Source organism: Herpailurus yagouaroundi, unplaced genomic scaffold (genome assembly GCF_014898765.1).
Source record: "Herpailurus yagouaroundi ecotype Mexico unplaced genomic scaffold, PumYag 184, whole genome shotgun sequence".
Taxonomy (NCBI): Eukaryota; Metazoa; Chordata; class Mammalia; order Carnivora; family Felidae; genus Herpailurus; species Herpailurus yagouaroundi.
Window position 1 is genome coordinate 39,069,485 of NW_024412415.1, and position 23,895 is coordinate 39,093,379.

Consider the following 23,895-nt stretch of genomic DNA (forward strand, 5'->3'; position numbering starts at 1 on the left):
GCAGCCTGGAGCTGACCCTATGAGAGATTGGATTATTGCTCCCAGTTACTTTCCCCCTCCCTGCAATAGAATTAGACATCCTCACTGTTTTTCATGCCTTGCATCCTTTAGAGAGAGCATGTCTTTCTGTCTATCATGCATTAGCCATATGACAAGGTTTGGTGAGTGGCATGTGGCATTCACCATATTTGAGAAGAAGCTTTGTATATATTATTGCATGATTTGGCCCAGGCTTTCTCATTCCTGCCCTCAACCATCAGAAAGACATATTCCCAGTGTACACAGTATAAACAAACACTGTAACAGGCACTGTCCGTGTGTTACATGTGTCTACAGGTGTTAATTCATTTCATCATCACAGGAAACCTAAGATACAGGTCCTATTATCACCTGATAATATCACTGAACTAAGTTTCAGTAAGAATGAGTACCTTGATCAAACTAACACAGCTGGGAAAAGCCAGGTAGTCTGCTTTCTACGTCCATATTGTGAACCACTGCACTATGCTGTTTCTCATAGTAGGTGATCAACAAATAATTGTTGAATAAAAGTTTGTTTAAATGATTGTCATTACTGACAGCATTATTCCCTTCCATTTACCCACATTCTAAAGGTGCAATCTATTGGGACAAAAATGCGCTTATGACTTTAGACATGGATACTTTTCTTTCCTTAGTTGTTGGAGAAATTAAATGCCCTTCTGATTCTCCTGACTGGGAAAAAGTCATCTGTGGTCATCAGATGGGAACCCAAACATTTCTCCTGTAGGACCCACATGAACCACAAATATCTCCTGTAAATTCCATATGCGTCCCAGACATGTACTCTGTGAGCTCCAATGTGGACCTCAGACCTCTCTCCTAAAGGCTCATGGGAATCCCTATATCTTCCCTGAGGCTCACGTGGACTCCCAGAATCTCTCCTGTAGGAGGTTTGACAACCTCCTCAGGTTTCCATTCATCATCTTATTGGGTCCTCCCCACAGCTCTGTAAGTCAGTTAAAGCTTGCATTAAGCAGGGACAGAGAGCAGTGACCATGTGAGTGAACCAGGCACAGGACTAACAGCAGAACCCAGGGTCCTGCCCTGTAGCACATGACTTTTTCCTCCTTATTGGCCTGGTGGCTAGATTATGGTTCCTGCTCAACCCTGCATAGCCCCTGAGTCTCCCTCCCTTCTCTTTCCTCTCCCTCACTATTTCTTGTGTGCTTTTCTTCACTCCTACCCCCTTTCCATCCCAGCTGTGGGAGTGAGGCCCCACTCCCAGCAGGCTAGAGCTAGACAATGGGCCCTTATTCTGGGCAAAGAATCCCCGCAGTGTCTCCCACCCACTGAGGCCCCCTTCCAGGCCTAGGATAGTGTTAGTGGAGGGCACTGTGGAGGGCAGGAGCCATTTTCTGGCAGGACAGAGGGTGGCTCTGGCAGTAGAGATCCCACAGGAGGTTTACAATGTAAACACCATTTACAATAAAAGCTTATCTTTCACTCCCAGCCCCACCCCGTCTCTCCAAGTGGGTCTCTCAACTGTCATTAGTTCTGGGTTGTTAAATATTAACCCTGGTCTCTACTCTCTTTAGGTGTTCATCTCTGCCTATCACAGTCTCTTTGATTCTTTATTCTGTGTCTCTCTTTCTAAAGTTCTGTCTTTCTATTCCCTTGTGTAGCTTGCCTGTCCCTATTTCTTTCTCATTTCTTTCTCACTTCGTGTTCTCTCTTTCTCCTATCTTTCCATGTCTCATGTCTTTCCATGTTTCTATGTCTTTATGCTCGTGACTCTCCTCGTCTATGTCCATCTTTCCATGGATCTATGTGTTCATTCTCCTTATGTCTTGTCTCTGTCTCTTCATGTCTCATCTAAGATTTTCCATCCTCTGTCTTCTCTCTGTCACTTTGGGCCTGCGGATCTGAAGGACCGTCATCAGTTATCCTGCTCGCAAAGCTCTTTCTCTCTCCTCTTTTCTGGTACGTCCCAGCAGCCCCTGGGGTCAGCATGGGAGGTTATTCTTCCCAATTTACAGACTTGTAAGCTGAGGCTCTGGCTGCTGGTACCAGGCTCCCATCTTTGGTTCTTTTTCTCTACGTTCTAGTTCTCCATGTATTCTTGTTCTCTTTGTACCCACCAACCACCTGATCGGCCGTGCCTGGGAACTTAGCACCTCGGACAGTTCCTGTAAGGTGCGGGGGTGGCCAGGCCTTCCTTCTCGCGAGCGCGGGAGGAGCGGCCCTAGAGGTGCCGCGGGAGTCTCGCGAGAGCGGCTGCTGCTTCGGGCGAGGGTGGCGCGGGCGCGTGAGGAGCCGGCAGGAGGAGCGCGCGCGCGCTCCCCGCCCCCAGCCCCGGAGCGGCTCGCGGCAGGCTCCGCGCCGCATCGCTGGGTGAAGCGCAGAGCAGGGCGACGGCCTTTCGGCAGCCGAACGGCAGCGGCGGGTGAGTCCTGGGCCTGAAGGCCGGGAGACGGGATTTCCAGGGAAGCTGGGCGCAGGGCGAGATGCGGTCACCCACTATCCAGCTTTGTACCCCCTACCCTTCACCTTTGCATGCAGGGGCAGGCAGGCCGAGCTGCTAGAGAGGTGGGGAGTCGAGGTGACCTTCCCTGATTGGGGCAGGAGGAGAGCGCCCCAGGTGCTTCCAGGTCCCTCTAACCCCCACCATCCCCATTCCCAGCTCCCGCAGAGGGAACCTGGGTCTTGGGTGACGTCAGACCCCTGGATTCTGGAGCCTGGGCCTTGGGCCCTCCTTTCCCCCAGCCCCACCTGGTGTTCCCTGGAAACCGGCCTCTTCCCCCTGTCGGGGGGTGGGGGAGATGTTGCACATGGCCAAGGATGGGGGCGACTGGAGACGGGGTGACAGTGGCCTCCTTTGGGTCCTTTCTCACAAGAGGTCCCTGCAGATGGACCCAGGCTGTGTCCCCTGTCCCTCTCCCGACCTTTAGTCGGCGGGTCCGAACCGCCTAAGGGTTATGGGGGATGGGTACACTGGCTTGATTGAGCCTGGGCTCCACCAGGGTTTTGGGGTAGTGAGTTGGGGACGCAGGACGTAGCTCATTCCAATATTGGCAGGAGTTGGCTATGAGGGTGGGGGTGAGGCGTTTGGGAACCCATCCCAGCCCCTACCTCAGGGAGCTCCTGCTCTGGGGGTTGGGGAAACCAAGTAGAGATTTCTACTGAGAATTCATCACAATCTCTGGCGGTTCAAACCGGTAATGCCCCAGCTCCGGGATGGGGAAATCAGCTAGGGCCTGGCAGACTTTCCCAGGGACATAAGGAGAAAGGGAGGCGAGAGCCAGTGAATAGACTTCTGGGGGGAGGGGAGATTTGGATGGGGGAGAGTGAAGAAAGAGCATTCCCTGGGAGTGGTATGGGCAAAGCGGTAGGAACTAAGCACAGCTGTTGGGGAGGCCCCCCTGGGACCCCAGCCATGTGAAGGTGCCCACGGGGTGGCGGAAGTCTGGAGAATTTTGCAGCCTGTGCCCTACCTGTTCTACCTGCACAGGGGCAGGGCTCTGAAAGAGAAATGGTTCTTGTAGGAGCATGACTGACAGATTTTGTTTGGGGCTATACAAATCTTGTTAGTTTAAATTTAACCTGGGCTCACTTGGAGAGCCTGAAGGCAAAGTCCCTAGAGCTGAGAAAGGATGTCTCTGGTAATAGGTCACAGAAAGAGTTTTTGGTGTAGCAAACCTGTGGAGAGTTAGTGGGATCCTGGGAGGAGAGCTCTGGATAGGGGCCTTGGGCTCTGTAGCTGTTTCTTTCACTTTTTCCCTGGCTAATTGGCTACCTCTGAACAAGTTGGTTCCCCTCTTGGGTAGCTCTTAGCCAGCACTTTTCTCTGGGGAAGAAGTAATAGGACTAAATACTGTCCTCCCTTGAGGAAGGGACTTGTTTTAGTTTAGAGTGTCCCTCCCAGTTCTTCTAACTTTTCCTTTCCTGCTCCCTCCCTCCCCCCACCTCTTCCCCCTCCCCACAGCATTTCCTCTACTGACTCCACTTTGTTCCCTGCTGACAGCCTGGAATCTCTGAAAGTTTCCAGGAGGAAGTGTGGTAGAGCAGGGTTGACAGAGGTTGTGGGCTTAGCCTGACTGGGGGGAGGGCAGCAGGCACTCCACTCTCACCCCTTGGGAGGGTACTCAAATCTTAAGCAAGAACAGGGATTGACTGTGCTCTGTGCCCTGCCCTGTGCTGCATCCCTGTGCTGTGCTGTGCCGCATCCCTCCTGGAATACTCATCCATGAGGGAGTGAGGAAGAGATTGGATGAGAATGAGTGAGCACTTGCTGCCCAATATCAGATTCAGAATTTAAGCAGTGGATGTGCAGCAGGGATGTCTGGAAAGTCTTCCCAGAAGAGGTGGGATGTGAAAAAATAGTAGGACTTAGAGGAGGTGACAGGGTATGGGGCACTGGAGGCCAAGGAGGTGGCTGGACATGATCTTCTGCGTGAAACTAGGTTGTGTCAGAGGCAGGTCAGCCTATGGTGGAGAGGCAGAGGTGGTGGTTTGGGAAGTTTGTAGCTGATTGACACGAGGCCTTGAATGTCAGGCTCGGGATCAGCACGGGTACTGAAGAGTAATCACACGACAGTGATAGCAATGCCAGATGAGTGCTGTTTTCTGAGGATGATTCATAGTTCTGGGACTTCAGGGCTGGGGATGTGGGGTCTGGGGTGGGATAAGGGGACCAGAGGTAGAGCAAGAGGGGGGAACTGCCATCTTAGCAGATAGGCTCTGGACAGACGGGAAGAAAATGACCATTACTAAGCCAAGGATGAGAGACTCATGCTAGAGAGGAGGGAAGGCTGGTAAGCAGGAAGCCCTCGAACTAGCCCCAGGTCTCTAGCCTGATCTGAGGCCAGGCTTAACTCCCTTCTCTCTGCCATGGACCTCACTCTCTCCACTTCAAGATTTTCTGTCCTCCCAGCTTCATAGTAAGAAATGGAATAAATGACAGTCTGGGTTCTTTGGAACAAAATTCAGGTAGTGTTTGCTATCTTATTAATAACTAAGGAGGTGCTTCCTTAGACCTACATTTTTAGGAGGTATGTAGCACCCCTCTAGCTCTCTATCCAATATTATGAAAACCTCAGTTGAACAACAGATTGTTCCTTCTCCCATTTTGCAGTCTAAGAATTTTGGTTTGCAGAGACCAGTGACTGCAGGCTTTCTCTCTCTCTCTCTCTCTCTCTCTCTCTCTCTCTCTCTCTCTCACACACACACACACACACACACACACACACACATACACACATACAGGCTAGCCCTGAAATAAGGGCAGAGTAGCTTAGAGCCCTCCATTACTGTGACCCTAACCTTCCACAGCCCTCCCAATCCTAAATTCTCTGGATTAACAAAGGAAACAGTCTTGCTCTCTCCTCTGGCTTCTCCTGCACCGAGTCATCCAGAGTCTGCTACACTGACTTCTCTGTAACCATGGGCACACCTTTGGGTGACAGCCTGGGAGCAGGATGGGAGTCAGGCTGGAGCAGGGTTAGAGTCTCCTCCTTTGAGTCTCCCACAATCTGAGTTATTACCTGCCCCCTATGCACACACACCTCTCTTCTTTGTTTTCGTGGAGGACTTTAGTGCTGGACCACCGTCATTCACTCCATTGCCTCCTTCTACTACCCTTTCTACCAGCCACATTTGAGTCTGGTCATCATTGGCATGTGACTATCTCTGAAATCTTAAGCTTCAGTCTTCTTGAAGCACAGTTTAACTTCTATTTTATCTGCTTTGTGACCTCGAGGAGACCTCTAGTTTTCTGACATCTCCATTTTCTCTGTCCCACACCTTCCATGTCCTTCCAAGACCCCATGGCCCACTGGCCCGCGCTCTCAACGGCCATACAACTTTGCTAGTATGTCCCACTCTAACAGCAGACCCCTCAAATCTGGATTCTACACTCAGAATGTGGAAGTTTCTGGGGGCTGTCACATACCAGAGCAGTGTGGTTCTACTTCAGAGCATAGTCTACAGCCTCAGCTGTCCCTCCGTTACTTGTAGAAACCCTTCCCCTCTTCCCATCAGCTCCCCATTCCATTTCATGGGAGGAGTTTTCCAAACTGGACTACTCTCCTAAAACTCTACTCACAGAGAGGGTGGTTGGTTAGGTATGTGGGAGGTGAAGCCGCAACCATGTTTCCCCATTTCTTGAATTGGATTTCTCAAATCCTAGGGGAAGGAGGGCTCCTAGTCTAATGCTCCTACTCTATGCTATGGATGCTGGCCCTTTCTGTCTTCTGAGGTCCCACTGGCCATCCGCTATTTTTCCTTCTCTTGTATCTTCAGCCTCTCCACTGTTTTCCATAATGCCTTCCTCCCGCTTCTAAATATATATGCTCAAGTATTCTTTTTTTTTATATAAAATTTTTTTTCCAACGTTTATTTATTTTTAGGACAGAGAGAGACAGAGCATGAACGGGGGAGGGGCAGAGAGAGAGGGAGACACAGAATCGGAAACAGGCTCCAGGCTCTGAGCCATCAGCTCAGGGCCTGACGCGGGGCTCGAACTCCCGGACCGTGGGATCGTGACCTGGCTGAAGTCGGACGCTTAACCGACTGCGCCACCCAGGCGCCCCGCCCCATATGCTCAAGTATTCTATCTGGATAAACCTTTCTAACCCTATGTCCTCCTCCAGCTGCTGCTGTTGTAAACCTGTTGCTTTGTCCTCTACAAAAGTGATATGAGACCATTGTGGAAATTTTAGAAAATAAAGATAAAAAGAAAGAAAACCAACAACTTCAATTTCACTACCCAGAGATGACGGCTGTTCGTTCTTTGCTTTATGGTGTTTCAGTGTTGTCACTGATATTCTGTGTGTGTGTGTGTGTGTGTGTGTGTGTGTGTGTATTTAAAATTTCAGCCAAGGGTACCTGGGTGGCTCAGTTGGTTAAGTGCCTGACTTCGGCTCAGGTCATGATCTCACAGTTTGTGAGTTCAAGCCCTGCGTCGGGCTCTCTGCTGACCACTCAGAGCCTGGAGCCTGCTTCGGATTCTGTGTCTCCCTCTCTCTCTGCCCCTCCCAGCACTCACTCACTCTCTCTCTCTCTCTCTCAAAAATAAATAAAAAACATATATATATATATTTTAATTTCAGCTAAAAGTTTGGAAAAACTAGTCTGCTAGACTTGTTCCTTTCTCTTCCTCCTGTTTTCATTTCTTGGCAGCTGGCCTCTACCCCACCCACCACTTCCTGAAACTGTGGCCTCTGAATTGCCAAATCAGCCCATGTCACACCTGCTTCATGGCCGTGATAGCGTCAACCCAGTTGATCAGTCATTAAAAATATTGAGATAACCTGTATTCATTGATATGAAACATTTTCAAGAGATATTGTTGAGTGGAAAAAAACAGGTTATAAAACAGCATGTATAAAATGATCTCGTTTTGGTCATGTATGCTAATATATACATTAAAAACAAAACCCTAAAGGTCAAACTGTTAAAGGGGTGGCCTCTGAGAAGGTGGGTTTAGAAGAACTTTTATTTTCAACTTTATGCACTTTGTTTTTTTAAGATTAAAAACATTTCTTTTAGAGAGAGAGACAGAGAAAGAGAGAGAGAGTGAGAGAGCACGAGCAGGGGAGAGGGGTAGAGGGAAAGAGAGAGAATCTTGAGCAGGCTCCATGCTCAGTGCGGAGCCCAGCATGGGGCTCAATCCCACATCATGACCTGAGCCAGAGTCAAGAGCCAGATGCTCAACTGATTGAGCCACCCTGGCGCCGTGTGCACTTTGTTTTTTATAACTTGCAAATATTTTTATACATAGCTAAAAAGCAACATATTTTCATTTTATAAAAAAAAAAAAACAAAACAGTGAGGCTATACAAATATATTTTTACTTTTTATTTAAATTACAATTAGTTAACAATGAGACTTTCTCTCTCTCTCTCTCTCTGTCTCTAGTTCTCTGACACTAAGATTTTGTTTTTAAGTAATCACTGCACCCAACATGGGGTGGAACTGACAACTGTGAGATCAAGAGTTGCATGCTCTGCTGACTGAGCCAGCCAGGTGACCCCCCACCCCTATTTTTCTTTCTTTCTTTCTTTCTTTCTTTCTTTCTTTCTTTCTTTCTTTCTTTCTTTCTCTCTCTCTCTCTCTCTCTCTCTCTCTCTCTCTTTCTTTCTTTCTTTCTTTCTTTCTTTCTTTCTTTCTTTCTTAGTTTTATGCCCAATGTGGGGCTTGAACTCACAACCCTGAGATCAGGAGTCACATGCTGTACTGACTGAGCCAGCCAGGTGCCCCATCAGGCTATATACATATATATATATTTTACTATATATATATATTTTTTTTTTTAAATTTTTTTTTTAAATTTTTTTTTTTCTTCAACGTTTTTATTTTTATTTTTGGGACAGAGAGAGACAGAGCATGAACGGGGGAGGGGCAGAGAGAGAGGGAGACACAGAATCGGAAACAGGCTCCAGGCTTTGAGCCATCAGCCCAGAGCCCGACGCGGGGCTTGAACTCACGGACTGCGAGATCGTGACCTGGCTGAAGTCGGACGCTTAACCGACTGCGCCACCCAGGCGCCCCTACTATATATTTTTTAAGTTAATTTATTTTTGAGAGAGAGAGAGCTCCAGTGAGTGAGAGGCAGAGACACAGGGAGAGAGAGAGAATTCCATGTAGGCTCCACACTGTCCACGTAGAGCCTGAAGTGGGACCTGAGCTCACCTGAAGCGGGGCTCAAACTCATGAGCCATGAGATTGCAACCTGAGCCGAATTCGGACACTCAACTGACTGAACCTATTTATTTATTTTTGAGAGAGTCTCTATTTATTTATTTTTGAGAGAGAGAGAGAGAGAGAGAGAGAGAGAGAGAGAGAGAGAGAGAACATGAGTGGGGGAGGGCAGAGAGAGAGGGAGACAGAGGATCTGAAGTGGACTCAGTGCTGAGAACCCCCAGTGTGGGATTCAAATTCACGAATCATGACCTGAGATCATGACCTGAGCCAAAGTTGGACACTTAACCGACTGAACCACCAAGGTGCCCCAAGGCTATATATTTTAAAAGAAGAAGAGGAATGTAATATTTCAGTGGCTCACAAGGCTCCTGAGAATAAAGCCCAAATTCTGCCGGTGGTCTTCAAGGCCAGGATGACCTGGCCCCTCCTACCTTTCAGCACTATTTTTGCCTTTCCTTCCCTCCCTTCACTTTGAGCTTCATTCTTGCTCTACCCTTTCAATCCCTTGAATATGCATGCTGTTGCTCTCCTGACCTTCACCTGCTTTCCTATCCTCTCCTGGCCGACTCCTATTCATCCTTCAGGATTCAGCTCTGATATTGCTTCTTCTATGAAGCCCTCTGTGGCTCCTCCAGGACAGACCAGGGAGGTGCTCCTCTGTTCCCACAGCTTTTTGTACTTGTTCTTCCAGGGCATCTCTCAGGCTGTGTTGTAGTTGTCCATTGACTTAACTGGGTTCTCCAGCCTTACCTCTTCCTTCTCAACCCCATCCTGTCTCCTATACAATAAACAAAATTGAGGCAGATACAAGGAGGGGACTCTTACTGTCCTCTCCAGGGTCTCAAGCCTGTATGTGCTTGCATCATGTTCTCCTTCCCATCTGCTAGCTTTGGGGCTTGTCCCACCTCCTTGACCCCGTGCTTCTCCCCTTTTTAGGGGCTTGTTTTTCCGGTTAACCTCTGTGTCTGTTGTAAATGCAACCTTTCCCTTGATCTTTCACATCCCTAGCTTATTTCCATCTTGAACAATCATCAGCTGCAGCCCTCTCTGGATCCCATATCTCACCTATCTCTATTCTCTTCCTAGGCAGGCTTCTTCAAAGAGCTGTCTGTGTCTACTCTCAGTTTGCTAGTTTGTTCAGCTAGCTGTAATTTGGCTTCTACTGCCCACCCCACACATCTCCATGGCCATCAAAACAATTCTTGCAGGGTCACAGATGACTTGATGTTTTTGAGTGTTCTATGCACCTCAGTGTTCAGCTCTTTTCATGCCAGACTTCGCAGTGGCATCTGTCATATTTGTCCACTGTCTACTCTTGGCTTTGGAGACCCCATGCTCTCCTGGTTTTCCTCCTGCCTCAGTGGCTGCTCCTTCTCATTCTTTGCCAGCTCATCCTCTTCTGCCTTTTTTTGTTTTTTCCATTTATATTTTTGAACAGATAATACATTTACGTGATTTTTAATTCAGAAAGATGTCCCGGGGTCACTTGGGTGGCTCAATGGGTTAAGCGTCTGACTCTTGATTTTGGCTCAGATCATCATCACACAGTTTGTGAGTTCGAGCCCCATGTCGGGCCCTGTGCTGACGGCCTGGAGCCTGCTTTGGGATTCTTTCTTCCTGCCCTCCCCTGCTTGCACTCGCACACTCTCTCTCTCTCTTTAAATAAATAAATAAATAAAACTTAAAAAAAACTATTTCCATAATAATACTAAGATGTAATGATACCGAAACATGTATAAAAAACTTGTTTTTCCTGGGCTCTTACTTTCCCACATTACATATTCTCTCTCCAAACTCTTAACAGTGAGAACCCAGGTTCCAATGACATCAACCCCGGACATCATATGTCCTCTCTTAGGGTACACGTGACAAGGTTTCAGCATTGCTACACTATACCAACAGTAACAGTAAAGTTGCTTATACTTCAGGTTTCTTTCCAGTTATTTTTGTCCTTGAGATGTCTCCTTTTAAGAGAACACAGAGTGCTCTGATAAAGTTACTTGGCCAGTTCTTTTTTCTATGTGGTTGTTATCAATTTCCTGTACAGTTAGCTTCATTTGATTTTATTTCACTTTTAGAATTGCTTTTCTTTCTGGTGTACATTTTTGAATATGTAAGATATTATATGTACAAAGTATGTATAAATTTTTGCCCAGGGAAGTCTCACTACTCATCCTAGCTCTTCTATCACATTTTTTGGTGACCACTTTTTTTTTTTTTTTTTTTTTTTAGTGTCTGGTTTACTTTTCCTGTGCTTCTTTTGCAAAAATAAGCAAATTTGTATGTATATTCTTTCCCCTTCCCCCCCTTTTTGCACAAAAGATAGCATAGTATTTATACCTGTTTGTATTTTGCTTTTTTCATTTAACAGTATATCCTGGAAGTCATTCCACAGCAATTAATAGAGATCATCTCCATTCTTTTTACATCTATGTAGTACTCCATTGAATGATATACCATAGTTTATTCAAACAGTTGCATTTAGGTTACTTCCAACATTTTGCTATTGCAAAATAGTGTCACATTGAATGACATATGTATTTATTGTTTCTTATTTGTGGGTAAATAACCAGAGTAGGATTATTGGGTAAAAAGGAAAAAACATTTTTATTGTCCTCTCCCCTGCTTTTTTTTTTCTACTATGAAAGGTAGCATATTGTTTTGACTATGTCTATGTCTTTTGTTGTCTATTGTCTAGACTGTTTTATGTCTGTCATTTTTTCAATGACTAGTAATCCTGAAGATCTTCATGTTTTGTTTTGTTTTTTTAAATAGGTGTGGAGCCCATTGCAGAGCTTAAACTCACTAGCTTGACATCAAGACCTGAGCTGAGATCAAGAGTTGGATGCTTAACTGACTGAGCCACCCAGACACCCCTACATCACTATTTTTTTTTTAATAGCTGCAGAGAGGGGTTGCCTGGGTGGCTCAGTCTGCTGAGCATCTCTGACTTCAGCTCACATCATGATCTCAGTTTGTGAGTTCGAGCCCTGCATCGGGCTCTCTTCAGTCAGCGCAGAGCCCGCTTCAGATCCTCTCTCCCCCTCTCTTTCTGTCCTTCCCCCACTCACACTCTCTCTCTCTCAAAAATAAATAAACATTAGGAGCACGTGGGTGGCTCAGTCGGTTAGGTGTCTGACTTCGGCTCAGGTCATGATCTTGTGGCTCCTGAGTTCAAGCCCTGCGTTGGGCTCTGTGCTAACAGCTCAGAGCCTGGAGCCTGAGCTCCCCCACCCCCACCCCGCCCCGCCTCTGCTCCTCCCCAGCTCGTACTCTATCTCTCTCTCCCCAAAATAAATGAACATTAAAAAAAAAATAAAAAAAAAATAGCTGCAGAGGACTGCAGAACAGTCCATTGTATGACTGTACCATTTATTTAATCAGTCCTCTATTGATGTGTAGATTGTTTCCAATCTTTTGGTGTTACAAACAATGCTACAATGAATGCATCTGTATAAGGGTGTCATTTCTTGTGGCCTTCTATCATGCCTATCTTTTTCCCTTTTATAGTAGGTGTTGTTGGGTTTCTATATAGGTATTTGATTTAATATCACAAAGGGGCCATTAAAGATTATAACTGCCTGGGGCGCCTGGGTGGCTCAGTCAGTTGAGCTTCTGACTTTAGCTCAGGTCATGAACTTACAGTTCATGAGTTTGAGCCCTGCATCAGCCTCTGTTGACAGCCTGGAGCCTGCTTCAGATTCTGTGTCTCCCTCTCTCTCTGCCCCTACCCCACTCGCACTCTGTCTCTCTCTTATAAAAAAAAAAAAAAAAAAAAAAAGCATTAAATAAAAGATTATGGGGCGCCTAGGTACACAGTTGGTTAAGTGTCTGACTTCAGCTCAGGTCATGATCTCACCACTGGTGAGTTGGAGCCCCGCATTGGGCTTTGTGCTGACAACTCAGAGCCTGGAGCCTGCTTAGGATTCTGTGTCTCCCTCTCTCTCTGCCTCCACTCCCCCCGCCCCCCCATGCTCTTTCTCTGTCTCTCAAAAATAATAAATAAAAACATTTAAGAAAAAAAAAAGATTATAACTGCCCAAACCTTTAGTTGGATCCAGAGGAATTTGACTGGAACTCTACGAGGGTTTTGTTTTTTGTTTTTGTTCTTGTTTTTTATGCAAACTTTTAATTTCCTAACACATAGGAAAGTGCACAAATTGTAATCTCATGCTTGATGAATTTGCACAAAGTCAACACTATGTAACCGGCTCCCAGACCCAGTAGCAGACCATTACCAATACTTCAGCTTATGCTCCCTGCTCCCTCAATGGTAACACTATCTTGACTTTATTTATTTATTTATTTTTTGTTTCCCTGCCTCTTGACTTTTAACACCATAGATTCGTTTTGCTTATATATATATGTATATATATATGTATATATATATGTGTATATATATATATACATATATATATATATATATATATATATATATATATATATAATTGTTTATGTATTTTGAGAGAGAGAGAGTGCATGAGAGCAGGAGAATGAGAGCACGGGAAGGGCAGAGAGAGAGGGCGGGGGGAGAGAGAATCCCAAGCAGGCTCCGTGCTGCCAGCACAGAGCCCTACACGGGGCTTGATCCCATGAACCATGAGATCATGACCTGAGCTGAAATTAAGAGTCTAACATTCAACCAACTGAGACACCCAGCCTCCCCTTGTTTTGCCTATTTTTAAGCTTTATAGAACTCTCTACCCAACTTTTAAGTGTTGCATCACCTTGGTGCTTGGTCATAGACCATTTTCTGATTTTGAATATTCCCAATGCCCACAAGGCAGCCCTGGACTTAGCATGTCTGTAAGGCAGCAGCTTCTTGTATTTCTTGGGACCCTGTGCCTGTTCTTTTGGTTTCTGCCCATGATGGAGATCTCAGTTAATAGCCCCACCATCATGCAATCAGTGGTTTAAGCTGGCAGGAAGTCTTCTTGATGGTGTCACTCCCCCCACTCCCCAGAGCCACCTCTGAGCCCCTTCAAACTTGCCTCCTAAGGGCCTCAAGAATCATTCCCTGCTTCCTTCACCTCCCCTCCAGTCTCACTCCTGCTGCTTCCCATTTGTACTCTTTGCTTTGGCCAAGGTCACCCTCTTTCCCATAAAAGTGTGAGACTTCTTCCTGCATCAGAGTCTGTGCTTGCCTTCTGCTGTGCCTGGAAGGCTGCCTTGCTCTGGGCAACTCGTCTGTATTCTTCAGGTCTTTGCTCACTGCTTACATTGAATTTCCCTGACTTCCCACACTGGGTTAGATCACCTTGCTCTATATTGTGCATATTTTCATGGTGGCCACCCTTCCCTTTTAGCATAGGTACTCCACAGGTTATTGACTGTTTCATGCAGAGGGCAGGAACCACATCGTGCTGTCTCCCGGTGCCTAACATATTACAAATCCCCAGTAAGTGAACAACTGACGGAAGGCAAAGGCAGGAGAGTGGGGAGGCCAGCCTGTGACTGATGCCAGGTCTGCCATGTTCAGGGTCAAGGAATAGAATTTTCTCTTTCAGAGGTCTCTAGTCTCCTCAGGCCTTCTCTGTCATTTTGCCTTCCCTCATGGAATCCCCTCCCAGGTTTGTTTCTGAAGATAGACTTTATGCCTTCAAACAAAGGGCAGGAGTGCTTGGAAGGAGGGCTGGTGGCTCAGTGTGGGAGCTGTCTCCATTGGGTTCATCCCACTGTGGGGGTTACAGCCCAGTTCTTCCCTAAGGAGCTTCTAGCCCTACCAGGGCTGAGAGAGGGACTGGGTTGGGCCAGGCCTGATCTTCATCCTTCTCTGGCTTTTCTTTCCTTCCAGGTCAAGACAAAGAGGCGTGGGCAGGCCTCTGGGCCAGCTGGTGCCACCCGTGCCATCATGGCAGGTAAGGACAGGGTCATGTGGATAGGATATGCAGGTGAGCACAGGGTGGGTGGCCCCCTTCCTAGTTTCCTTATCCCTTTTAGTTTTTGGAGGTCAAGTTGTTTCTGTCCTCCTTTCTGTTCTCCCCAGGCTTTCCCTGGTCTCCCCCTGAGACTATCTATTTGAGACCCTCAACATGACATTGTTGAGCTCTCTGTCAGATCTCTGACCCTGGGGACCAGAGATTGAGCACCCTGATGCCTTGGTCCTGCTGGCCATCTGAGTGATAAGCAGCAAGGGTGGCTCAGTCCCTGTCCCCTCTGTCACTATTGCTCTTTAATACTCTGAGACCCTTTCCTTCTGATTTCTGAGTTGTTTGGTTTCCAAAGGCTCAAACACAGTGCCAGAGCTGGAGGGACCTTTAGAGACTATCTAGCTCAAGCCCTACCCGACTGGATAAACGGAGGTCCTGGGAGGGGTGGTAACTTGCTCCTGAACATGAATATTGGAGTGGACACGGGAACTCCTGTCTCCAGGCTTACCCATCCTGCTTCATCTGCCTGGAACTGGCTCCCCCACCATGGAGGCAGCTGTGCCCCTGATGGACAGTATTTATTGTTTCTCTTCTGAGAGACAGCAACACTGCCTCAGGGCCTTTGGTTATTTTGGGAACCTTGTAGCAGACTTGAGGAAGCAGGGATGGCTGTGTGGGGATAGCAAAGTAGCCTGTGACCACAGGGGCCGGGGGACAGCTGAAACCAGGGCAAGAGTGATCACACTGGGTCATCGGGGAGGGGGACGTTCAAGGTGATGCTATGTGATATGCTTCACCCACAGAGAAAGTGAACAACTTCCCACCATTGCCCAAATTCATCCCCTTGAAGCCATGTTTCTACCAAGACTTTGAGGCAGACATTCCTCCCCAGCATCTCAGCATGACCAAGCGCCTCTACTACCTCTGGATGTGTGAGTGCTGTAGGATGGGGGTGGGCCACGGGGGCGGGGTGGGGGAGGGAGGACGGCTGGTGCGTGCCAGACATCAAGGTGGGGTGCCTGCAGGCTTGGCTGTCCACCCTTGCAGCATCTGCATGGGCCACCTCCCAGCAGGTTCTGCTCATGGGTTGACTACCCATCTGGGCCCTGGTTTCCCTCATCCTCCCTGCCCCCCATCTAGGCCTCTCCTCCCTTCTCTCCCTACACTTCCCATTCACAGAGCATCTAGGTGAGGGGCTCTGTCTGTAGCATCATTTCTCTTTTTGCTCTCCCTTCCCCTTCCCACTGGAGTGGTTCTCCAGGCGGCTGCCAGGACCTCCGGATTCTGGATTCGGAGAGGAATCCTTGTCTCAAAGCCACATTTGTCTTGCTTTCTTTGGAAAACTGCTCAGAGAAAAGAGCACTGACTAGAAGTTGGGAGATACAAGATCAAATGGGGCTGATTGCCCTATTTCCTAAGCCACAGGTTCCTCACTTATAGGAAGAGGGTGTTGGCTCAGTGATCACTGTGGTTCCAAGGAGTTCTGTGTTGTGCGGTCTGTACTTCTCTAAGAATCTAGAGTTCTGATGTTCTACAATGTCGAGATCCAGAGTTTAAAGACTCCAGTTGCTGGTGGGCTGTGGCAGGTTGGTGGAAAAGTGTCATCCTAGGGGGATGGAACTTTGCTCTGCCCAGGCTGGTCAAAGGTACCTCTTAGGCAGGTACACTCAGGGCAGGCTGGTTTTCCTGTGCTGGGTACTGGCCTCAAGGTACCTTAGACCTGCAGTGTGACCACAGCAGGGTGTGTCAGGTGTGATGTTGCCTTGAGTCAGGCCTGCACTTAGCTGCTGACTTGGGGAGGTGATTGCTTGTGCCAGGAAGGTGGTAAAGAATGCTGTCTTTGCAGCAGGTCCTTCATGGAGTGATAGAAAGAGTGTGGGGACAGACAGACTCAGTTTCAAGCCCTGGCTTAGCCTTTGGGCAGAGAAGGAATCTTTCCCTGTGTAACATGAGAGGAGGAAGAGATGGGGCAGGTGTGAGAAGGTCTGTAGATGTTGGGAAGAGAATGAGGAGGTTGCCTCTGATGGCTTCTATTTCTTCCCATCAAATGTGATGTAGAAGTGAGGATGGGAGTTTTGAGGAAAGTGGGATTAGAATGATAGCATTTGTGGGCAGAGGGTGAGGACACTATCTGAAGACACATGACCCTGAAGACTTCTGGGCCATGCTCAGGGTCTGTTTGGGGTTGGCTGCTGTGAATTCATAGTCCTACCAGGCTTCTCCGTAGGCTCCTTCTTTTCTAGCAACATTCAGCTCAGATGCAGGTGGGCATTGTGTTCATCAAGGGTGACTGTGATCAGAAGACCAGGCAGGGGAGGGAATTAGAAAAAGTGTGATGAATTACGGAATCCAAGCTTGACAGAGAGAGAAGTGGAGATAGAAAAAAGCTGATGGTTGGAGAGAGAGTAGCCAAGTCAATGGATGTCTGTTCCAAAGAGGTAGTGGAATAATTGCAACAGAGGCACTAGATCCAGGGAGCTGGAGAGAGATGGGATCTGGGAAGAGAGATATAAACCAATATAAAAACAAGTTAATATCTGTTCTATGTAAAGAGCAAATAAAATCAGTAAGAACACCAAAGTTGTGGGGAATCGGGGGCAATACACAGAGATGGAGGAAATACAACTGAAGTGGACAGGAAGAAATGCTCCAGGGTGTTAGGAGGGGCCCTGAGATGGGTTTTCGTGCCCAGGTGACAGCATTGTCAGAGCAGACTTGGGGAGCACCCCACCTGACCCTGAGCTCTGGGAACTCTGCCCCTGAGAAAATCCAGGGGCTGGATTTAAGGGCTATAAATATCTTCCTAAGTCCTCACCAGGCACCTGCCAGATGCTATGCTCCCAAGGAAATGTATATAACCCTTGAGATGCTTAAGGGTTCTATTCAGAAACCAAGACCAGATGTCTCGTGTTTGAGGCCACGAGTGAGCCCGCCTGCTTTTGTTTATTCAGCAGATCTTTGCGGAGCCTTGAAGGGACTCAACTTAACGTTTGAGGAAGGGAGCACCCTGAGGTCAGAAGCCCTGTGTGTGAGGTTTCTGCTGGCTGTGACTCAGTGATGCTGTGATTCTGAGTTCATCTAGAGTATATGGACGCAGAGGAGAGGGAGCCTGGATTCTGCTCTTGCAGAGCAAGTGTGGTTGATGGGCTGGGATTTGTACTTGGGAAACCATGCATGAGAGCAGCCCAGGTCTGAAAGAGGTCAGAGGGATGGGACATGAATAAAGTTGGAGTAGTAAAGGAAGGCTTCTTGGAGGAAGTGGCATAATAGTTATCTAAGAAATGAATTAGATAGAGATTGAGATCCCAGCCACTGCTGCATGCCCTATTTTTTTTTTAATTTTTAATGTTTATTTATTTGAGAGAGAGAGAGAGAGAGCGAGCGAGCATGAGCAGGGGAGGGGCAGAGAGAGAGGGAGACAGAATCCAATGCAGGCTCCAGGCTCTGAGCTGTCAGCAGAGAGCCCAATGCGGGGCTCGAACCCACAAACTGTGAGATCATGACCTGAGCTGAAATCGGAGGCTTAACCGACTGAGCCACCCAGGCGCCCCAATGCATGCCCCATTTTAAGAGCAGGGTAGATGGTACAATGGCTTGAAGAGATGTTTCCACGAGGCCTTTTACTTTCCACTTTTTGGACCCCTTGCAAAAGAAGATGTAAGGGTTTCCTGTGCCTTGGGCTTGGTGATTGCTGTGAATATGGGAGGGCCAGCAGCTGAAGCCATTCTTATAAGAAGAGCATTTCTACCACCTGGAGACTTTGGGGGCCCTTTAACGGGGCTTGTTGGGCTGAGGCTCTGGGTTCCTGCTCTGGAGACTCTTTGTTCTCCGGATTTCTCAGATCTCTAGGAGTGGGTGTGGGGAGGGGAATGGAATTGGTCTAAGCTTCCAGTTTTCTTTCTTACAGTCTGTACTCCCTCTGTGTGTGTATGCATGTGTGTCTCGTGTATCTGTGTGTATTCACTGATGTGCGTTGTGGGTGTGAATCTCTGTAAATGTGGTTTTCATGCATGTTTGTGTGTATCTACCTCTCTGTGTATATGCTGTTTCCATGTGTTCGATTGTGGGTCTGTTGAGTTATGTGTGTGTGTATCCATGTCTGGGTGCTCACATATCTCTGCATGGGCCTGGGTGTCTGTGTGCGTGTCTGGTGTTTGTCTCTGTGCGTGCATGTACTCCTGGGTCTGCAGTGAACAGCGTCACGCTGGCCGTGAACCTGGTGGGCTGTCTCGCGTGGCTGATCGGAGGCGGGGGAGCCACCAACTTTGGCCTGGCCTTTCTCTGGCTCATCCTCTTCACACCCTGCTCCTACGTCTGCTGGTTTCGGCCCATTTACAAGGCCTTCAAGTAAGTTGTTGGTGCTGACCCCAGCTCCTAGCCCTGTCTCTTTGCCCATCTACCCTGTCTCTTCCCTACATATTTTCTCACTTTTTTTTTTGACCACCCCCTAGACTCACTTTCACTTCTGCACCCTCAGCTCAGACTGCCAGATAGGACTTGGGCTTCCTGAGAGCTCAGTGCTGGGAGTCAAGAGTCGTAGTTCCTTCCTTTCCCACCCCTTACTTACTTTCTCACTTCCTTGGGTGGGCACCACATAGATATCAGGCCTATTTTAGTTTTGCCTTCCCCAGGCAGCTGTATGTTAAGTTTTGCCAATGGGACCACCTGTCTTGGTGAAGCTGCCCGTCTTTGTGCCTGTGGGGCTAGCTGATTTGGCACCAGGTGGACTATCTGCCATGTGCTAATGGAACCAGTCATCCAGGTACTACTGACACTATGTGCTAATGATGTCATCCAACTCATTGGATGCTAAATGTGCTAAAGGGAACACCCGTTCATGTACAAGTGGGGCTAACTCTCTTGGTGCCAATGGGTGTCTACCTTGTGTAAAACAGACTTTCTGTCTTGGTGCTAATGGGACTATTCATCTATGTACCAACAAGGCTATCTGTCTTGGTGCCAGTGGAGTATCATTCTCAGTGCTAATGGGGCCTCAGATGTCTTTGCCAATCAGATCATCCAACTGTATACCAATTAGGCTACTATTTGGTGCCAGTAGGGTTCCATTCTTGTACCAACGAGACTTTCTCTCTCTGAGCTTATAGGAATGTCCATCCATGTGCCAGTGGAGCTAGATATCTTGGTGCCAGTAAAGCTGTCCATCCCCTTGACGATGGGGTTACTTATTCCTACCATGATCGACCCATCTATTTCTATGCCAATAGGGCCAACCATCCATGTACTGTGAGGGTCCATTTATGAGGAGATCTCTCCCTATGTAATGTTGCACGCACAAGATTAACACACGGAAACTTACACACGGAAACTTGCAAAGATCCTCGTAAACACTGTCCCATTTTTGCCTCTCAATTAAGGCCTTTGGGTCTCTTCTGTCCGTTGCATACTCATTTAAACTTGGAAGGGCTTGGGGGTCCTGAAGGCAGGGAAGCCCTGGCCCTCTTCCCAGGTGATGGGAGTCATCTCCTTTGGTGCAGGACTGACAGCTCCTTCAGCTTCATGGCATTCTTCTTTACCTTCATGGCCCAGCTGGTCATCAGCATCATCCAGGCTGTGGGCATCCCAGGCTGGGGAGTCTGGTAAGAGACCGGGGTGTCTGGGATTGACCCAGGGCTGGTATGGGTGGCACTTCGGGTGTGTCCATTGTTTACCTCTCTGTGTTAGCTGCCTAGCCTGTGAGAGGAATCAGGGTAGTATAGTTGTCATAGTGACATACCCATGGCATCAGGGGGGAAGGAGAACCTCGCAGTGGCTTTTGGGGGTGCTAAGGTGTGTCAGGCATCATGGGAGAACCCAAGGGAAAGAAGCCTTATGCCTGAGGAGCTTGTGTCCTGAGCCATGGGGAAGGATTCTTCTGAACCACTGACACAGGCCCTTTGGATGGTCTCTTTGCATCCAATGATATGGCCCCTCCTTGTGACATTGAGATGGCTCCTGGCTGTGGTGGGGTGGCTCCTGGCTACCCGTCACCACGCCGGCAGCCCCACAGCTGGCCTCTTTCTACAGCGGCTGGATCGCCACCATCTCCTTCTTCGGAACAAACGTTGGCTCAGCAGTGGTGATGCTCATTCCCACCATCATGTTCACGGTTGTGGCTGTGTTTTCCTTCATCGCTCTCAGCATGGTATGTGGTCACCTCAAGGTTGAGAGGGTGGCTTTGGGAAGGGGCTGCGATCTGTAACGACCCTCCTCCAAGTTACAGGAGGACCCAGAGGTCTTCCAAGGGACTCACTCTAGAACGGCTTGGTGGACTTTGCTCCTAGTACACAGGGCAGGTGTGGGAGGGAGGATTGGTTTTTACAGGGACTTGTCTCTGGTTTCCAGGTCTTTCCTGGAAGGTCTGCCCCTTCCCTTTGATTAACCCTTCCTTGTGCTCCTCCTCCTACAGGTTCATAAATTCTACCGGGGCAGTGGGGGGAGTTTCAGCAAAGCTCAGGAGGAGTGGACCACGGGGGCATGGAAGAACCCACACGTGCAGCAGGCGGCCCAGAATGCAGCCATGGGGGCGGCCCAGGGTGCCATGAATCAGCCGCAGACTCAGTATTCCGCCACCCCCAACTACACATACTCCAATGAGATGTGAGCCAGCCATGCCTACCAGGAGGGCAGGGCTGGGGGTCAGTGGGATGGGGACTCAAGCCACATCATCAGTTGTGGTGACCAAGCAGGGTTCCCCCCCTCCCTTTTCTCCTCCCCCACTTTGTACAAAGAATCAGAGTTATATATATATATACATATATATATATATGTATATGTCTCCCCCCTTTCCCCACCCCTCTGGATTTTGCTCTCAGAACTCTGAGAGCTGTGGGCTGCACGTGGAGCTGTCCCGTGCAGTGGTAGCTATGTCCATGTCCCCTTGTGAAATAGTACACAGTGGAGGTCTCTGTTGTTGTGGTGCTAGATGTATGTTTAGAACTCAACCAGCCCCCACCCTCCACCAGGGATCTGACCTTGGCCCAGGGATCCCTTATGGGCCAGGGAGGCATAGCAGAAAGCCTGGCCCCTCCCCAGGGTCATGAGCTGAAACTGTCTCCACTTTTGGTCTTACTGGGAAGCAACAGTATTTAGCGCTCATGGGGGTGGTAGGTAGGAGGGTGGGGATAGGCCAGGGATCTTCCTTTGCTCCTTCTGATCTGGTCTCCTCCACCTCCCACTTCTCCTCTCCTCTTTTCCTGGTGTCAGATTCCCTGTGGCTTCTTTTCTTGCCCAGGGTCTCTGTCTTTCCCATGTGGCTTTTCTTTGTCTTCCCCAAGGCTGAGTGTGCCAGTTGTGTCTGCTCCTGAGACTGAGCCCATTCCCAGATCAAGGAAGTAGACAGGAGCTGAGCTTTAGTGGTGACGTGGGAGGGCACGCAGCTGGAGATGCAGAGCTCACCTGGGAACCTGACTCCCAGGGAGTGGAAGTGCAGGGTCATCTCCTTGATTCTCAGAGTGTGGCCTACAGGGGAAGGCTCCTCTCTTCTCTGTCCTGCTTCTCCTCCTTCTCTTCCCAGAGTCCCCTTGAGCCCCTCTGCCTATGTCACTCTCCTCGTCCCATGCTAAGTGGCATCTGCTACCCATGAAGGCAGATTCCACTGTCTTCTCTGAAGAGCTGGGTGGTGTCCAGGTGATTTGGGGGTATAAAGGTGCAGCTGGAGCAGAGGGTATGCAAATAATAATTGGTCTTTGAGGGAGATCTGGCTGGCCCAAGCCCATTGGGCAGGTGCCAGGTGTCTCTGAAAGACCATTGGATTTCTGGGAGCTATAGCTGTTGTTTGGGTCTGGTAGAGGGGCAGGCTCAGAGGGCTGAGCCTGGATGGAAGATTGGAGGAGAAGGCAGGCAGGGCCCAGTGAGAGGAGAGGGTGTCTCTTCCCACCCCAGCTTGCTTTTGGTCACAGAGCACTTCTGGGCTCTTGAAGTCAGGGCCCAGGAAGAAGCACATGCTCAGTCCTATCCGCAAGCACAATGAATGGCTGGAATGGGATTTCAGGGTAGACCGGGTGGGAGGGAAAGCACTCCGGTTTGTTTTTTTTTTTTTTTCAAATCAAGATTACTTGCTCCTTTCTGCCTACTAGACTTGGTTTTTGGCCCTTCCTCACCCTGTCAGAACTCCTTTTCCCTTGCAGGGTGGTGATTTAAGTCTTGTGGGGCTGTTCTGTTCTAAGCATCGTGAAAATGTTGCTGGTGGAGGCCCTGGCTCTTTCTGAGGCCTGGAGGGGAGTGGACTCTCCGCAAAGGAGCAGCCACCTGTTTTCCATCCTCCCTTCTGCCTGGGCTGTTTAGCCTGAAAACCCAAACCCAGCTTGGTCACTCTGGGCTGGAACCCAGCACTTAGGCTTCCAGGTACCATCTGAGCTTTGAGCTCCGGGTACTTCATTTTCTGTAAGGGGAGCCAAGGGCTCTGGAAAGTTCTCTTCCTAATGGTCCTTTAGGCTTGGGCCAGAGTATGATTGGCTCTCTGCTCTACCATTTTCTCTCTGGAAGGCAGAGCCTTCTAGTCACAAGCCTCTAGTACCTAAAAAGAGACCCTAGGTCTAGGTTTTCTTCACTTTTCCTCTCCCCTACTCTAGACCTCTGGCTCCCTTTCTCTTGGTCTCTGGTAGCTCCAGGAGGGCTGTGGTGGTTCCCATTCCTGTTGGATGCCACCTGTGGTCGATTTGTTGTCCTACCTGCCCCTCTTCTTTCCTGGCCCAGACCTATATGGCTATGCCCTGGCTCTGCTCTTGGGAAGGCCTGCTACCTGGTTGTGGCCCAGCTTGTCCAGGCCCTGGGATGCTGCGTCTCCAGGCAACTATGCACTTTCCTAGGGTGGGAACCGGTATGAGAAGTGGGGGCTGGGCACGAATTTATCTCTGCTGGATGGTCTGTCTTGGGGGAGTGCTGGAGGAAGGCCCAGGTCAGTTCTGGGAATCCTCAGGTCTGGCCAGCCAGTGACCTGCTTTTGCATTTTGCTGGTGCCCGTTGCTCCTCCTTGTTTCTGGGGGACACAGACCATTGTCCAACTGGCAGTTGACCTGCCTGAGCTAATGTCTGTCTGTGGTAACTGAGTGAACCATAATAAAGGGGAACATTTGGCCCTGTGTGTCCTGCTGCGTCATGTGTCTTCATGTGGGCCTGTGTGGAGCCTCACTGTGGGCTGTGGGACATGGAGGTAGGGTGGGTCAAGTGGGTCTGTGGCCTGTCTTTCCCAGGGCCCAAAAGTCACACATCTGTTTGTGGTTCTTTCTCTGAGGCAGCCTTGAGTAGGCCTTGAAATTACCACAGAGGCCTCCTGCCTGTTAGAAGGAGGAGTTCTGAGTTGCCTGAGGAGGAAGTAGAAGCCTGGATTAACGGGTGAGGGGTG

The 23,895-nt window shown here is 48.8% G+C and overlaps 1 protein-coding gene across 1 annotated transcript; it reads left to right on the forward strand.

Annotated features, from left to right (window-relative positions):
- Positions 1 to 2,283: 2,283 nt before the first annotated feature.
- Positions 2,284 to 23,634, forward strand: SCAMP5 (secretory carrier membrane protein 5). The gene is made up of 7 exons (XM_040493290.1): positions 2,284 to 2,425; positions 14,477 to 14,540; positions 15,356 to 15,484; positions 18,743 to 18,899; positions 20,048 to 20,149; positions 20,577 to 20,694; positions 20,959 to 23,634. The coding sequence occupies exons 2-7, from the start codon at positions 14,534 to 14,536 to the stop codon at positions 21,151 to 21,153; spliced, it is 708 nt and encodes a 235-aa protein (XP_040349224.1). The 5' UTR covers positions 2,284 to 2,425; positions 14,477 to 14,533; the 3' UTR covers positions 21,154 to 23,634.
- Positions 23,635 to 23,895: the final 261 nt, after the last annotated feature.

Bases quoted from the DNA above. Each gene is read 5' to 3' on its own strand.
- SCAMP5 (XM_040493290.1), top strand. The intron at 15,485-18,742 runs GTGAGTGCTGTA...CTGGGTCTGCAG, and splicing joins CCTCTACTACCTCTGGATGT to TGAACAGCGTCACGCTGGCC. The intron at 20,695-20,958 runs GTATGTGGTCAC...CTCCTCCTACAG, and splicing joins CCTTCATCGCTCTCAGCATG to GTTCATAAATTCTACCGGGG.